Source organism: Pelecanus crispus, chromosome 2 (genome assembly GCF_030463565.1).
Source record: "Pelecanus crispus isolate bPelCri1 chromosome 2, bPelCri1.pri, whole genome shotgun sequence".
Classification (NCBI taxonomy): domain Eukaryota; kingdom Metazoa; phylum Chordata; class Aves; order Pelecaniformes; family Pelecanidae; genus Pelecanus; species Pelecanus crispus.
The window spans coordinates 136,279,012-136,296,857 of NC_134644.1; the positions used below are offsets into that span (position 1 = coordinate 136,279,012).

The following is a 17,846-nucleotide window of genomic DNA, read 5'->3' on the forward strand; positions in this document are numbered from 1 at the left end:
TCCACCTTGTGCTTCAGAAAGATGCTTCCTTTCTGTTGCAACTCCTAACTGTTTTCCATCATCTTCTGGGCTTCTGCAAACACAGGCACTGTTTACAAAATTTTAATATAGCTACTATTGATAGGCGATCAAACATGGAATTTCCTTTGCTACAAAGAAGATAATGTTGATGGGATAAGCAGTGTGATCATCATGTTTATAAACAACCTTTAAAAAATCTTTATCTTTGTTGAAACCTGCTCAATGATGCAAATCAGTTGGCAATCATAATGCAACAAATGCATGTGATTTATTATCATGCTGCAATCTGTGCTTTCAGCGTATATCACTGTCTCCTTTAACGTGGTAACTGACTAGGTATCAATACACAGAGTTCATGCTCAGTGTAATAGGAATACCTCTTCTACCAAAACTTTCACATTTAGTCACTTTGTGTCACTTTTCTTCCACTGAGTACATCAGAGCCGGAAAAAAGAAGTCTGGACACACTGTTCAGAATTATTATCTCTCTACTAAAATGTTTTGTAATGCTTTGTAAATGTCTGTATACATGCACACATACAGATTATTTATTTTTCTTCTGTTTTTTTTTTTCCATGTTTAAGAAAACTGGCTCTGAAATATCATCCCGACAAGAATCCAGACAATCCAGAGGCTGCAGAAAAATTTAAAGAGATCAACAATGCTCATGCAACGCTGATTGATCTGTCCAAGCGAAACATATATGACAAGTACGGATCATTAGGGCTCTATGTGGCAGAACAGTTTGGTGAGGAAAATGTTAACACCTACTTCATGCTCTCAAGCTGGTGGGCAAAGGTAAGCTGTTATTTTCTGTTGGAAATCGAGTGTTACAATGCACACAGACAATTACGTACATAAGAAACCACTTGAATAACATGGTCTCTCTGCAGGCTTAACAAACAGTAGGATCTGAATCTAAACCACTACTAAAAGCTTAATTAAACAGCAATATTATCTGGAAAATCAACAGTGGCAGAATGTAACATCAGCTCAGAATGGTGCTACTATAGAATGTTTTCTTTTTCTTTCTAACTTGGTAAATAGTTAAATAGAGTGCATGTTTTGTAACATTTTCAGACATTAATTAGATTTGAATCTAGTGCTCCAGGTTAATTTTGACTTTCTTTCCAGTAATGACTAAATAAAAATGACTCATTGTTCAAAAATGAGAAGTCCTACTTATGTGACAACCAGTTAATAAGTTATTACAGTACAAATTTAGCTGTGTTCTTTGCTATATATAGCACACAGCGTAAGTAAGCAATAATAATACATAACACTCTGTGACTATGGTGTCATATATGTGCCCTGGTGAGGGGGTGAGAGAAAGGAAGCAGAAGAAAAGGTGAGAAGGGTGGAGTGGAGGAAGAGAGTAGGAAAGGAAGAGAATGGTACATCAAAAACTGGCATGCTGCTCAAGGAAAAACACATCATGGGCTGTTCTAGTTTTAAAGGAGTTGTGTTCATGTGTTCTCCTATGTCACTGGTGTCCTCTGATGTTTGCATATGTCAGATGCGAGTGTTTCAGCAAATATGGAAAAGTTACAGAAATGTAACAAACCAACAGAATTGCAAATGTGCAAAATCCATGCTGTCCCCACCTATATCCAGCAACAGAAGCACAGGAAAGCAAGGACTCTCCTGGAGTACACAGGAAAATGATCTGTACTGTGTGAGGCAATCACACTGTGACAGCTTTGATCTGAGAACCGTGAACATGGATTCCTGTGTTCCACACGGATCAGGCTAGTGCTTCACTGCCCCACAGTCCCCTTCCAGACTGGGAAGTCACTTGGGCAAGTTGCGGGTCTGAGAAGCCATAATTTGTCTGCTGAATCGGGATGAGACGGAAGCTGCTCAAATGCAGAGCAGTGAATTGAAACTAAGGAACGCAGAGAGGCACAGGTGCACCCTCAGAAGCAGGCTGCAGGCTGCCTGCCCGCAGCTGCTGTAGCTGACTCCTGCTGCAGGCTGGACAACCGCTGTCTTCTCCTGCTGGATCATTCCCTTTCCTTTGCTGTCCACACTCTCCTTCGGCCTCTTTGTCACAGTTCAGAGGTCAGCAAGCATCGCCTTAGAGCTGAGAGAGCAGCAGTATTTGACTCCTTTAACGGTCTTGCTAAACCAGGTTTTCTTCACTGTTTGCTGCTTTTCTAGCTTTTATTTCCTCTTCTGCTTACCGATCTTTAATGGAGGTTTTATGAAGTATAAAATCCTCTGTGGTTAGAAAACCAGGAACAGAAATAACCTTTGTGGCTTTGACTCATGAGGAGAGCACTGGAGAGTGCAGAGAGAAGCTAGTAAGTCTCTAACAGCTAAAGGAGGAATGTGTGGATTCTTTCAAGGAAGCTGTACCCCAGAGGTGAGACAAGATATGCTGAATATCCCAGCAAAAGTAATCACTGCTTCCTGGTTTTTAAGAATTCTGTGCAAAAAATCCAAAATATGCATACAGACTCATCTGAGGATTGTCACAGGTGGTCTCTCTATCCTTCCCCCAACCCAAAATCTTGCCACCTCCAAAACATAAACAGGCCACGAAGTGTTTTTTGCAAGCTGAGCTCACTATTCCTCATCTCTTTTTAACTCATGCACAAATGCTGGGTCAGTTTCAGATTCTTATATTGGCCATCATAATACTATTTGAGTCTGAGCCATCATCTGCAGCTGACCTCTGGATCCGTAATTTCCTCCATTCCAGTAGAAGACAGTAGGGACCACAGCTTTCACTCGGTACCTTCCTCTTCAACTATGAACTTTCCTGGTAAATTGTCTTCCCTATCACACTCACACTCAGAAAATCCGACACCTGTGAGGAGGTATATCATTAGAAGTAAAGAAACTCAAATGAAAGGAGAAATGCAAAGTGAAAATTACTTTTTTTCAGAGTGACAGACTTCTTAGCAGGCATATTAAACTGGGAACATACTGACAAGGGTAATGGGAACTTTTAACTGCTTCTCCACCGGCAGGCATAGGCATTGTTCGTGTAACTGTTTTAGCAAAAAGCAATTCTCCCTCTACCATGAAGACAGTTTATTGATCAAATCAATAAACTGATTCTTGATTTATCAACTATGGTAATATAAGCATGAGAAATCTTGAAACATTTAAGGTATCATGAATAAACTCAAGTATTTTTTCCCTCTATACACTTTTATTCTGTCTTTTTTCATTGTATCCGTTGTGGTGATTTATTCTCCATTATGGCATAAATGATAAACAGCCAGATAACTTATTTTAGGGGTTACGGCCTTTAGAACAGTTCTGGATGCCCATTGGAAGGAAAACATTTAAAAAGAGTAAGTCAGGGTCCTTATTTTCATTTAAAACCACCTTTTTCACTCTTGATAAGTGCCTATATTAATATTAGGCATGTAAATAGTCTTATGACCTTCAAAGATGCTCCAGTCGGCCCCCACTAACATTGCCTGAGACATGCATACCTAACTGACTGTTATTTACATAGCTTCATTGTCAAAGTTTGACAATATCCTGACGTTTGTGCTTGCTTTCTTCCTCAGCAGCATGTTTTCTCATGAGTATAACAAATTGTTAGTAAAGGGCAGACTGTATAACTATAATGCTGAAGTCTGGCTGCACCTTCAAGTTACCTTATATATATACCTGGTGGCCACAACGATGGGCTGGCTTTACATATGGGTTCCACATATCCACCTTGATTCCCCTTTCAGGATCGTCCCTGACTTTCCTTTACTCTTACACCACTATGTCCACGATGACGTGGAGGTTTCTCCTTTGCCACAAATGTCTCGGCACAGGCCTGGATCCGCCCCGGGTCAGGAGCCAGGCTACCGTCATGCACCCATGGAGCACGGGGTGGCAATGCCAGGCTAAGGGCTCCCCTCCTGCAGCCCCCCATCCCGCTGCCACAACACGGCACGCAGCCCCCAGCGCGAGCAGCTGTGGAGGTGTGCTGTGAACCCAGGCCAGTGACCTGGTCTGGAGGACGAAAAGCTCTGTAAATTGAAGTTTTTTGGCTGTTGAATCTGGCTGAGATCTCTGGTCTCGGCCTCAGGCAGCTGTGCGGGCTCTGCTGAAGCCTCCACGCTTTGTGGCACAGGGACAGGAATGAGCAGAGAGTGATGCACGTGGGAACTTCTTGCTGCCTGAATCCCCAGATCGAGAAACCACAGCCCGAGGAGTCTAATTTAGGAGTTGTCACCTGTGTGCTCCTGCACAGGCTAATGGGGAGAGAAAGAGACACCCCCAATGGCCAAGTGAAATCCTCCCTGGGCTGAATCACCCTCTGGAATGGCTTTCAATTTGCCATTGACTACGTGGGGAGCCCACGGGGGCTACAGTCCTAATTTGGATGCCTTAGTTCAGTGCAGAAAGTCATGTGGGATGCATCTGTGTCTTTGCTTCATTTTCTCTCGGCTTTGTTATTGACAAGAACCTGCCAGTAAATAAGTGTTTGTGAAAATGATCTTCGGCAAATGAGTCATTTTTAAGATGGAAATGAGTCATTTTAAGGTGGGTGGGGTTTTGCATACCGCCTGGAAGTTTTTTTCGGAGGGCCATCAGCTGAAGACAGACTTTCAAAAGTTGAGCGTGCGGGGGCCTGTTGGTTGGTGTCGTCTTTGTGGACGTGGTCCTGAGTGGCAAGCAGGAGCTGGTGGGTGAGGAGGACTCTGGAAGATCTGGCCCTTGTTTAGGCACTTGGCCAGTGGCTGGTCTCCTCTGAGTGCCAAGCACTTGGGAACCCCAGCTCCTTCGACGACCCGCCTTCAGCCGTAAGAGGCTGCCAGGAGTTTCAGGAAGGTCATTGCTCACGGGGTTTTCCTGCCGCTGTGTTTAACCCAGGGGCTGTTTGCAGTCTGTGGCCTGCTGACGGGCTGCTACCTCTGCTGCTGCCTCTGCTGCTGCTTCAACTGCTGCTGCGGAAAGTGTAAAACCAAAGCACCCGAAGGGGAAGAGCAGGACTTTTGTGTGTCTCCGGAAGATTTGGAAGAGCAAATTAAGAACGACATGGAAAGAGGTGTGTATTATAGGGGCTTACTGTGTGGCAAAGCTGTTCAAAACCATCTTTAAAGCCTGTAGGGCAGATGTTCTGCTCACGACGCTGAGGCTGCTTCCAGACATCAGTGGAGACATGCCAATTCATTCCAGCTGACACCATGACCTGATGAACTTCCCAAGTTGTGTGTTAATGAAAAACTAAACTTACGGCACCAACAATTCAATACCTCCTGTATCTCTTACAAGACACTTAACATTAGAAGTCTCAGGGCTCATCTTAAGAGACTATGTTCGCCCTTTAATCCCCATGGCTACGTAGCTTCATATCCTAGATCCTGTACTTATAGATTGGGCTCTGCCTGGACTGGTGCTTGCTATCATCTGATCTGCCTGAATAAGCTGTCATTCGTTTTTTATTTATGTAAAATTTATCACTGACTGTGATGGGCCAACTGTACCCATTCAAGAAGAGGCTTCAAGAAAAGATGCAAAGTTTCCAACAGCAGGGTTGTGCAGTAATCTAAAAGAGCTTGCACGGGAGCTGCCTCGGTCCTGCCCCTCTCCCATCCAGCCCCCAAGCTGCTCGCTCTCTTCTGCACTGGCGGTAGCAGTTGTACTGCCTTACCAGGAGCCAGATCTTGGATGCGATCCAGGTGAAAACTAATCCTCTCAAAAAATGTGTGTAGTTCCCTGCCCGCTTAACCCCCTGCTATGCTTCACGGTGGGGTAGGCCAAGTGCTAATGCCAGCTCAAAGAAGGGAGCAAGAGCGCCCGGCCGGGAACAGGGGCTGGGGGCAGCAGGACCCCCTTCTCAGGAAGCCACCCTCTGTTCCCCGCTTTGCTGCGTCCCCTGGCTGCACACTCAGCTTTTGGCTATACCAAAGGATGATAGTGAAGATTTCCTAATTTAGCACTAGCGTGGGTTACATATTTTTGAACAAAGAGCCCTGTCCTAATCTGTTGAAGTAGGGCAGAGTTTTGCCTTCATCTTCAGGGGAAGCAGAAACATCTCAAACTGGTTAGATTTGGACACGTGCAGGACAAGCTGAGAGAGGCAATGTTCCTTGCTCCAGCAATAAGAGGCCAAGGTATCAGGGGAAGACCTAAGCCACTTTTCAGTTACAAATTTATATAAACTATGATTAGGATTACGCTTCTTTATGAGGAAGGACCTAAGCAGTCAGCTCACTCTTTTTCTCTTCCATTGTTATGGAAGGTCTTACGCTGTTATATTCTTACATTTATTACGCTTAAATTAGCACTGCCAGATTGCAAATGTCATGTTCCCTCAGCAGGAAGACTTTTTTCCCCCCAGCTTCTCACACAAATTTACCCTTCCTTAAATATGCAACAAAACACTTGTAGTAGTTGAAACAAATGCTATTTATGTAACTGATATGCCAATGTGTGGTGGTGTTTTTAAATTGGTTTTGCCTAGAGGCGTATCAAGGTAAATACAGTCAGCTTAAAAATTGATCATACTTGATCAGTCTCTGCAAAGGCAACAAAAACTATTAGTGAAAGCTTTATAACCACAATGCATTATTTAGGAAAAAAAAAAAAAAGTAATATACTCTATGACATTAGGCACCTGAAAAGTGCAAATCTAAAATGGTTCTTGATATTTATAGGTCTATGACACCAAAGCCAAATTTGAAATATGAAGATGGAATTTTGAAGGATAAGAATTTTTAATTCTAACTTTTTTGTAATTTGGCATGTATTATGCTCTCTCTCAAAATCCAGCACATTATTCCCCAGTGGCAGAAAAAAAATTTCTCCCTCCTTCCAGCACAGGTGGTATTTATTGGTATTCAGTAATTTTAGGACACCTTCCCATCCCTTTATTCCCACCAAGTCTCACCGAGATACCAGTTTTTAAAAATAATTTTAAATTTTTAGCAAAGCACCAGTCTGAAAAATTAACAGAATGTGTAATTACATGTTTTAAGTATTTTAAAGACAATATTAAGTATATAGGTAGGGCCCAGAGAAAATTATATTTCTAGCTTTCCTACCCTTCTCTTCAATCTTGCTACATTTTCCTACCAATCAAAACTGGCTTCCCTCAGCAGAGTAGAATTCTCTGTATTTTAAAATTAGATGAAAAAAGAGCAACATATCAGGAATAAAAGTAAAAACTTCATGACAGAGGATAACATGAGCATCTTTTCTGCAGCTGAAAGGAAAATAGACACTGCATTTAGAAAAATTAATGATAATCAGCTCAAACTGCACTTCCTTCCTCCCTCCCTCCCCCCCAAATTTTAGGGATACTGGCCAAAAAGATGCAGCTGACTTAGAATGGCAAAGATTGGGCTTTTCCACCAGACATTTTCAAATGTTGAGCCATAGAAATGAATACTCATGGCTTCCTTTAAGTAAATAATAGAAATGCTCCTGTAGGTAATTCAGAAACAAACTGTAATCACTGCTGCAGCAGATTTCATTTTGGAAGAGGAAGTCCTATTAGGATCCAAATTCTTCGCATGCCCTCTGCCCACTGACTGAGCATTCTACCTGGTAATTAATTTCTTTGCTTCCTGCTGTCCCCAGTATCTATATTATTGCTAGCCAGAACTTTTTTGCTAAGGTCAAAATGTAGATTCTCAAGCTAAGGCCATATTTTATCCAGATATTTTATAGTCAGTCATTGCTTTTCTGAGGAATGCAACATTGATAAAACATCAGCATTCCTGATGCTAAAAACCTCTGAGATGGAGTCTCCACCAGTTGTTGCTGTGCTCAGTGGGAGCTGCTTGGAGCCAGCCGTACTGCACAGAAGAGGCAATATGCATGTTGTGGGAGTAGAGATTTAGACTTCATCTTTTGAGCTGGCACAACAGTAATAATTTTCAGTCCCTCACATTTCTTTTTAACAAAATTGAGGTGTTACACTGTTTATTTCATTCCTCAAATTAACATACCCTAAAACGTAATTATTAGGGAAAAAAAAGTGATGTGAGGGCAGTGATCCTTTCCCTAAAATGTGAAGGCAAAGGGAGTTGTCACTGAAATCAAGACAATCATGTCAAAGGCTTCGATTCTGATAAAATGGCATATTCTTCTAGAAGAAAGTTTTATTCAAATATATTTGACTAGTTCTAGTGCTCAGCTAGTTGAATATCTCCTGTGAGAGATTTGTTTTATAGCATGTACTTCCATGGGTAGCATGACCATCAGAACTAAAGGAACTTAGGGATTTGCAAGCCCTGGCCAGTACTTAGGTTACAGTGATTTCTTCTCACGGCTATTGATATGTACCTCAGAGGACTGTGGCCTAACATATAATGGATGATCACTTTCCAAAGTAAGTCTTACATTTGGATTATTACATTTTAAACATGACATTTTTTAGTGTTTCAGATCAAACATGACATTTTTTAGTGTTTCAAACATGACATTAAAAAAGTGTCAATTTTTTGTTGTATCATGCCATGATGTTACAGGTGACCTGCAAAAATACACTGGCAGAGGGAAGTTATCACTCACTCGTCTGCAGCACAGATACATGCAACGGTTCATCATTTTCACTTGCACACAGGGGGCAGGTTGCCAGATTTTGCTTCCACTGAAGTCAATGGCAAACCTTCTGTTGGTTTTTGTGGTCCCAGAGGAGGTGCTGTTGGAATTTGGATTGCCTTGGTACTTGAGGATGTAATGATGCACTCAAGCAGTTTGGCAAGTTTGTTCTCCTCCCTTGTTTGGTTACCATCGTAAGAACAAAGCAAAGCATTTCTAGACCAACTAGAAAATGAAATCTGGGAGAAAAAAAAAAAAAAAAAAAAAAAGAAAAAGAAAAAAAGAACCTGAATAACAAAATACTTTCCCAACTCAGAAGCAATAAGTTTTTAGCACTTCATTGTCTCCTCCACACTCCATATGATACCAATGTAGGCGAACAGTGAGCAAGAGCTATCTATAGAAAGCAGTTTAAACTGTGAATTCTGCCGCACCTCCATTCTGCAGCTCTCCATTAGCAGGCTATATTTGTACAGTTTATTATACCATGGGTCCCTGTTCTGATCAAAAACATCATAAATCTCAGAAGGGTGTGGGCAGCAAAATACTTGGGGAAGGTGTCAGCCCAGAACTGCCTGCAGATCATCTGGAAGCAATGCGACAGATCTGCAGTGGGTCCTATTCTCTTCTTGCACATCTGGGTATCACGGCAAAATGAACCGCTAGCTTCTGCCCTCCATCAACGATCTTCCTTAAAATGAACAACTTGGAGGCAGCAGAAGGTGGGAGGGACTGCTGCTCAGAAATCTAGAAAATAGATCGCAACTTAAAAATGGATTGGAACTGCCAAACTAATCTGCGTCCGAGCTGAGCTCTAAGCATTAATTACTCATATTTTTTCAGAAGTTATGAAACATGTCTGTCTTTGACCTTGTGCCTAAATACAGAATTGCCCATACAGAGAAGCTGCTTGGCATTTCATCATTCTTGCCTTTCACCTTGACAGAGTCAAAGTTGTTCTACCCCCACTGAGGGGAAGCCGTATGGCATGCAATTAGATTCCTGCTCTGGGTTAAGTTACTCCTGTATGTTACATCTTTTGCCCATGATTCATCCCATCAACTGTCATGTAAACAGGAGGAAATGTCAGATGAGGTTTTTTTCTGAACATTCGGTCATTTGGCAAAAAAAGTCAATTTGTATTCAATTACTGTGAAGGCTGTGCTAGTATCAAGATATAGATAATCCAAAATTTTTCATATGAAAACACTTCACTGCGATGGCTGAACCTTTAAAAGTCAGTCTCTGAGTCTTGAGTCCCCTCCTCCCCCCCCAAAAAAAAATGGTGGGTTGGAAAGAGGCCCAGGAGAAGGGCAGCCAAACCTTGTTCATTATCAGAGGGAACACAACAGCCGTCAGGGAGCTCTATAAAGACTTCACTTTCCTCCACTCTACAACAAGTAGTTTTTTTACAGATATATTGGGAAACCAAACACATAACTGCATGGAATGAGAAAGTACAAAGCGGTAAGGATTTATATAGTGATGAGTTTTTGGCAGTTCCAAACTCATTAAAGCAGTAATTCTCAAAATCCTATTGTGTATATATTACATAAGACTTCAAAATGCAATTTAACATTTTTATTAACTAGCTGGCTTTCAGGATATATATGATCTCTTGCCTCTCAAGTAAATTACTGCTCATGCATTTTTTTTCCTTTTAACTCTCTTCTTTCTTTACTGTAAACTTTGCCTTCTTCAAGACTCATTTCTGGCCCATCCTCGCGAACGCTGTCAAGGTTAGTGCTTGCTGACTCACAACAGCACTCATTATATTCAGACATTTGCAGGAACAAGCACTTGCAATTGGAACAAGCAAGGACCCTTATCTTGCAATCTCTGCAAAGCACCAGATACAACTAATGTCCTGTTTAATAACAATAGCAATAGTCACCCAGAAATCTGCCATTACACGTGGACAAGGAGTAAGAGCATTTGTAGACTCGGTGTGCGCATTGCTGCCTCTTCAGTACACACACAGCTGTCCGTGAAGCCAAGATTAAGCTGTAGGCAGAACAGCAGACGAAATGTTGTGGTGCTAACAAGAAATCTGACTTTGGTAGAAAATGAAGAGGTCTTAAAGTAATTTTTGTCTTCCTCCCCAATTTAGATGGAGAAACTCCTATCGTGCTTCAGCCGACTAACGCAACTGAGAAGACACAGCTAATAGGGGACAGCCAGCGGAGCTATCGCACAGACTCCTAGAGCGGTCAAATACAAGCTGTTGGTGCTTGCCACTGAGTGTCACAGTGAGAAAAAACACGTGATAAGCTGCAAAGCCTGTATTTGCACTTGTCTTTAAGCTAATCAAGAGTAACCTGAGAGTAATTTCTTATCAAGGCAGAATCTCCCTCTAGGCCACTTCAAGTAGGTTGATATCCACACTCTGCAAGGAGATACCTATGGCCAGTACAGAGCTTGAATAGACCAGCACGCTGGTCTCTCAAAGCTTCAAACTGCCAGGCTTGGTGTGGTCTTTCCCTCTAATAATATTCTGTTTGGTATGATTGCTCTCCTCCCAGCCCTCAGCTGAGGTTTCACCTCCCACAGTCCCAAGTCCCTCTCCAGACACACCGGCTCCGTCTCTCCCTGCCCAGGGAACGCTCCTCACATGCAGCAGTTTTGCTGGATGTGAAATGTTCCTGCGAGGGAGCCCTGGAATGCTCTTTAGCAGACCTCAGAGGGAAAGCCAGTAGCAAGGCAGACAGGGCTGTCCTTCCCAGAGAGGAAACGTTCTTTGGAAAGCAGCTAGCGGCTTGCTGGGGCCCAGCCCTGGCAATTATAAACCTAAGCCAGGAGAAAGTGCTCGGGGATCATTCTGCTGGTGGTCACAACGCAGGTCACTCTAAATCCAGGAGCCTCATCCAGCACCAGAAGCACACGTATAGGCTCTGCGTCCTCCCCTGCACAAGCTGCAAACCCAGGAGATGATGGGCAAACACCCTACGGAGCGGGAGGCTGGCCCCGGGCTGCCCCAGAGCCTCTCTCCTCTCCCCGTAGCTGGTGACAGTCCCATGGCAAAGTTCCCCCTTTGCAGCCTGGATGGGTCTGCCACCCATGCCAGGCTGCCCCGGCTTCTCTGGCTGCAGCTGCAATCTGCTGGAAATTGGTTCCCAGCCAACAGCTTTCTGCCGGCTTGCTTATGCCACCGTGCCCCTGGCTGCCAGCCCCGCTGCCCCGCTGGCACTGGGCTAGGAGCCATCGCACCAGCACCGGCTCCGCGGCTGCAGGAGCAGCAAGGACTTGGCAGGGCAGGAAAGCGGCAGAGGAGCGACTGTCCTCCTCACAGCCCGGCTCATGGGGGTGAGCCAGGGTCCTCCCCTCTGCCTCAGGCACAGGGGCTTTATAGAATCATAGAATCGTTTCGGTTGGAAAAGACCTTCACGATCTTCAAGTTCAACCTAACCTTTAAGATCATCAAGTTCATTAGCCTAACACGACCAAGTCCACCACTAAACTAATTAAGGGTAGAGTAATAATTAATTTCATGTTTCCTGGCTTGATGGCTGGATTAATTTTTTAATGAAAGTAAAAACTAGGAATGACTAAGGTTGGAAAGGACCTCTAAGATCGTCAGTCCAACCATCAATCCAACACCACCATGCCCACTAAACCATGTCCCAAAGTGCCACGTCTACACGTGCACATGGCATGATTTAAGAGCACATGGCATGATTTTAAATAAAGAGGTAGGGATGAGATGTACGTTCAGGTGTACCGCTGCACAACTCAGTGGAGATATGTGTGGTGTCGCTAAAGCCAGCATGAAGAAATTAGGCCTCTAATTTGTAAGAGCTAAAGAAATACCTCTGAGATCTTAAACTTAGCACTTCACTGGTTTGACATAGTAGTTTAAGTGTTAGACAGCTGAATTTCTCTTCATTGATCATGTTACAACAATCATTGTCAGTTCTGTGCATTTGCTCCTTTTGCTCCTTTAATCACAGTGCTGCGGTCCAAAGGGGGACATAATGTACCAGTAAATTATATAGACCAGTGAATATATAGCTAGTCAAAAGTGTTATTCCCTTCCTTAAAATTGGATTCTGCAGTTGTGAAACATTATTGTCTTCCTTCTATTCTCACCTTTCACATCAAATGTCATTCAGTGGCAGCTAGATATATGGGAAAACAGTGTGTTTCATCGCACTAGCTATAACTCCAAAGTCAAGAAATAGTACTTTTAATATTTCTTTAAAGTTCCCATAACACACGGACATTTTAAAAGCCATTATTTCCAGTTCAGGTTATATACCTGCTTCCCAGGCGCAGGCACTGGGGCCAGCTAATGCTCACATTGCCCTCAGAAATAGCCCTAGTTTTCTGCTTCAGAGAAGAAGGGAAGTCCCACCATGGCTGCGGCTGTGGACAGGCGCTCGCTCTGCTCCTATCCATGGGCTCTTCTTTGTCCTCAGTTGCGTCTTGCAAATGATTTTGGAGGCCACTCATATGTACGTAAATCCAGACCACCATCCTGCCTGCCCAGCAGTGCCAGGGGGATCATAGAATCATAGAATCACAGAATGCTTTGGGTTGGAAGGGACCTTTAGAGGTCATCCAGCCCAACCCCCTGCAGTGAGCAGGGACAGCTTTAACCAGATCAGGTTGCTCAGAGCCCCGTCCAACCTGACCTTGAAGGTTTCTAGGGATGGGGCCTCCACTACCTCTCTGGGCAACTTGTTTCAGGGAACCCTGGTTGGAGCAAATTCTGCGTGCGACCCCTATCATGGCATGGTGGGGTGACCCACATTCCCTGGGGGGGCAAAGCCCCCCTGCCACTTTTTGGTCCCAAATCCAGAGACTCTCACATGGGAGATGCCCCCCTAGCACGCACATAAGCACTCCCAGCCACATATGCCCCCATGGCTCAGAGAAGACCCTTCTGCAGGGGAACCTGCTGCAGCAAAAACCCCTCACCATGGCCAGATGGGTCCCTCCATCCCCAAAATATTGAGCAGGACCTGGCAGGGGCCATGCAGGGCACAGCACATGCACGGCACAAGGGACACGCATGTGCATGGTACGCAATGAGTGCATGCCCAGTGCCACATCCACGGATGTGCCCATCCATCCCGATGGTCCCAGGGGAGGGCAGCCGGTGACACCATCCCTGCCGCTGTGGAGATGTGACCCCAGAAGGCACGTTCCCAGTGGCAGCCGAGCGCAGCAAATCTTCCTGCCAGGTGGCCGGATCAGACGGCATGTGCCTGGGGGTGCTACTGCTGCCGGACGGGCAGGGCGCAGTCCACCGGGTACGTGCCGGGGGACAGCAGCACCCACTCACCCCAGCGCACGCACCCGTACGCACACATCTGTTGGCTTTCCTCGCTATTCCCTTTTGCACGGTGTTTACTCTGGTGTAAGATGTTATCACTCAACGAAGCAGTAGGGAGGGCACGTAGTACGCGACAAATCGGCAGGCTAAGTGGTTTCTTAAGTTTTAGTCTGGTGGAGGCATTCACTGTGAAAGTGTGCACATGCCACGTACTGACTATTTCCAGCAGAGATGGAAAAGGCATTTGGAGAAAAGTCTAGTGTAAAGCTACACATTATATGTGGAACACTTTCCCGTGTGAAATGCCTTTGCCTGCTCCCGTGGAAGTCACTGGGAATTGCACCCTTGATTTCAAAACCAGCTATAGATCAGGCATAAAGCCAGGGAGGGAAGGGTAAATCCCAGATTAGCAAAAGCAATTGGGGAATTTTTTTCACATGCAACACCTTTGATGTCCCTCTGGACCCCACTCTATGGGCCAGAGCCAAAGTTTACTGAAATCAAGGAAATTACCTTCATGGGCTCGAGATATACCGTAAGTCATGTGGTTCTTATTCACTCTTTCTAAATTATAGATTTTTCTTGGGAAAGATTTATGACTCGATCTCGCAGTGTGGTGCAAAGATGGACAAGCTGCCGCATGTTTGCAAAGCCCTTTTCCTGACATGGGGATCTGTACAGAAAAGCCACAATGTATTATCTCAGTTAGCCAAAAACCCCAGAACAAACCCACGACCAAGGCTCTGATTGGGTGCACCAGGCCTTGCAGCTTAAAAATCTGAGTGTCTGAACCCATGGTTTAATTCCAAAGAGGAAACTTAGTTTTCAGAGTACCAGAGCATTTGCTTCTCTCACTGCTGTCAGGACTAGCTATTCTGAGGACACGTGGAGAAAGGATGAATAAGGATTTCAGGACTTAGCTTTTCAATGTGATTTTACTCATTTGTTTGCTTTTCAGAAAAGTTCCTAACGTGATCATAGCTATGCTTCCATGTTCTGTTTCTGTGTAAAGTCCAGTTGCACACCCATTAATCTTCTCAAAATGTACAGATCCTTAAAATTTTGTTTTGTTTTGCTGCATTTATTTATATGAAAAGTACTATATATTGAAATCTACCTTGCTGTCAACCACTCGGACTAATAAAGGTTGCATGTATGAATTGTAGCACTCCCTTTACTTTTCCACACTATCAACAACTTCATTCCAGTAACAGCTAGAAAAGCTGTTGAGACAGCTGTCCCTGCTTTGCACCTTGACAAGTGGCAAGCTGCAACTTGGAGTTTCCCCAAAGAGGAACTTGGATTGCAGCAGATGCACCTACCTATGCAAAGCAGCCAGAGCTATAGCCGCACATTGCAAATCCTTTTTATAATGCAGAACGCTTGTCTACATAAAAAAATTCAGCAGTGTGATGAAGTGATATAATGCAGTAGTTTTACTGGCATCAGCTCCTATACGGAACGATTTCCCCCAGCAAAGAGTGCGTGCAGAGAGTGAAACCGTGGTGCTGCTGAGGTCAATGGCAGATGCCTCGTCAACTTCCCTGGGGCCGACATCTCACTTGGGAGTTTTGCAGCTGTCCAAGAGGCAGCGCAGAGCGCCAGATAGTCCAGGCCTGCTACGGGACAGGAATATTTCCTCACCAGGATGGTATCCAGTCTCTGTGACCACAGAAGACCAAGCGTTTGAAAAATGGTCAAGGGGCAACTGTTTTGGCTGGATGTGTTCTCAAAGAGCTGTCCTTCTGCATGCTTAGATATTAACTCATACCCAGGCTTACTCAAAATACTGAATGGAAGAAAAATCACCAGAGATTTAGGCCTGCCATCAACATACCCAGTCATTTAGGTAGTTTGCGCATTTTTCTCCCGACATCAAGTTCATGGGATAAGCTGCTCTGCTTAATCCAAAAAACATCAAACATAATTGTATGTAATTTAATTTCATTGCTTACCTTCCCTAAGAATTAGTACCCAAAGTATGGGCATGCTTGCAGTCAAAACGAATTACATTTTTGCCTCTTTTTAGAATAAAATCATTAAAGAGAAATGATGAAGCACGCACAGTTAAAATCACTGATTTCTTTTTCTATGCTATCATTTTCTACAGAAAAGGTTTGTTGTGCTGTTACAAAGCAGGGAGAAAGACCGCACATGAGAGTAATCCCCTTCTTTCTCTCCATGAACTAAAGTCAGCGAAATTGCATCCAGCATCTATCTCCTTTCACTTTGAGAGGGATGAACGGGTAGAGGAGTTTCAAACAAGAGGACTCAGTCCTTTGTGCCAATGTCACCCGTCCCAGGGCTGGGAAGGCAGCAGGATGGGACAACTGTGTGGTAGGTGACACCTAGAAGATAATCTCAGAAAGATGCTGGTAAAGACACGCCATTTCCCGCTAGTGGAGAGAGATAGCACGTGCTAAGTAGCACCTGGCTGGGTTTGGAAATGTATTCCTATTGTGGAGGTATGTAAATGTATAGGTACTTCCTTATTCTGGAAAAACAGCGTCTAGACATTTTGGGGAGAGGAGGTTTAGGGAAAAAAAAAAAACAAAACCACAACTCAGAATTTCAACATCCTAATTAACTGTGATGAGACGAAGGGATCTCAACAGGTATCCTCCTGCACTGACTTGCTTTGTGAGGGTTTGTGGTAAGTTGGAGTAAGAACAACATCTATGTTTCTTCTTCCCTTTAAAAATTAACCAGGTGTTGGCAGCCACGCAGCAGGCGTCCTGCGCTCCCGCAGCAACAGCTCCTGCTGAAAGCCAGCGAGTCACAGCCGAAGAGGCTCGCTTTGCAGCGCAGCTGCATCTCTGAGAGGAAAAACAACGGGTATCTGCAACTGGTTAAAGAACACCTTTTTAAAAGCACTTTGCAAGGGAGGGGGGAAGAAAGGAAAAAAAAACTGAGCTTCTCCTTCGAGCCGGAATCGAACCAGCGACCTAAGGATTCCCGCAGGCCGCGCCTCTACAGTCCTCCGCTCTACCAGCTGAGCTATCGAAGGGAGCTGGTAAGTAACCCTGCGCCAGGCAGGAAGAACCCAGCGCGCCTCGGCTCGGCGCATGCGCGGGGCGGGCGGCTCCGGGGGCGGGCACCAGCCCTGGCCGGGGCGCGGGGCGGGGCGGGGCCAGGGGGCGGGGCCTGGATGGGGCGGGGCCGGGCGCGTGTGGGGCCCTACAGGAGAGCGAGGATAATAATCCGCGTGCGGGGCCAGTGGCGCAATGGATAACGCGTCTGACTACGGATCAGAAGATTGTAGGTTCGACTCCTGCCTGGCTCGATTCGCTTTTTCCCTCTTTTTCCTTTCATACGTCCCCGTTGCCGCTGTACTCTGACGGCGGGGATCGTTTATTCGTCTGAGCTCATAATTTAACGCCATGTACGCTGCCGGCACGCCATGGGATTACTCTGTCTCCCAAAGCAAAAATGACAACGGTAGAGAGTATAAAACAGCAGCTAGGCTTAAACTTTTCCTGACCGTCTAAATACGCATCTCATTAAATGCATTAATGGTGCCACCAAATTAACCCAATTAACATCCAAGTGACTTACATGGGGGAAAATCCTTTAGGCCCGAGGAGAGGAGCAGTGTGCTCGTCATTGGCCTGACGCAGTATGGTTAGTCTTACGAATGACATCACAGAAAAGAACCATGAGGTCACTGAAGGCAGCAAGCACCACTGCTGTGATGAAGACTCTACCCTTAATTGGTTTAGTGGTGGACTTGGTAGTGTTAGGTTAATGGTTGGACTAGATGACCTTAAAAGTCTTTTCCAACCTAAACAATTCCATGATTCTATAATTTTCATAGTCATTATCCATTAGCCTTGAGAAGTGAGAGACCACCCTTGTTGTGCTGTTGAATGAAAAGCATGTAATTTTGCAAAAACCCATTTTTGAAGGTCTCTAAAGGCTATGCAACGTGGAAAGAAGAGCTTGCAACCAGGCGAGGCGAGGAAGGCATCCCCGGTGAATAGATTTGAGAACGCTCCATGGCTTTGGAGCAGCCGCAATCTGTGGCTGCATTGCAAGGTTACTA

The 17,846-nt window shown here is 44.7% G+C and overlaps 1 protein-coding gene and 2 non-coding genes across 3 annotated transcripts in view; 2 read left to right on the forward strand and 1 right to left on the reverse strand.

Annotated features, from left to right (window-relative positions):
• DNAJC5B (DnaJ heat shock protein family (Hsp40) member C5 beta) overlaps positions 1-10,734 on the forward strand; it is a 64,745-nt gene extending 54,011 nt beyond the window's left edge. The window contains exons 2-4 of the mRNA XM_075705841.1: positions 606-819; positions 4,852-5,026; positions 10,640-10,734. Coding sequence (XP_075561956.1) covers positions 606-819; positions 4,852-5,026; positions 10,640-10,734 — 484 coding nt within the window. The remainder of the gene's footprint in view (positions 1-605; positions 820-4,851; positions 5,027-10,639) is intronic.
• Positions 10,735-16,721: 5,987 nt separating this feature from the next.
• TRNAY-GUA (transfer RNA tyrosine (anticodon GUA)) lies at positions 16,722-16,811 on the reverse strand. The gene is given in 2 exon segments: positions 16,722-16,757; positions 16,775-16,811. It is a non-coding gene; the product is annotated as a tRNA-Tyr (tRNA).
• Positions 16,812-17,014: 203 nt separating this feature from the next.
• TRNAR-ACG (transfer RNA arginine (anticodon ACG)) lies at positions 17,015-17,087 on the forward strand. The gene has a single exon. It is a non-coding gene; the product is annotated as a tRNA-Arg (tRNA).
• Positions 17,088-17,846: the final 759 nt, after the last annotated feature.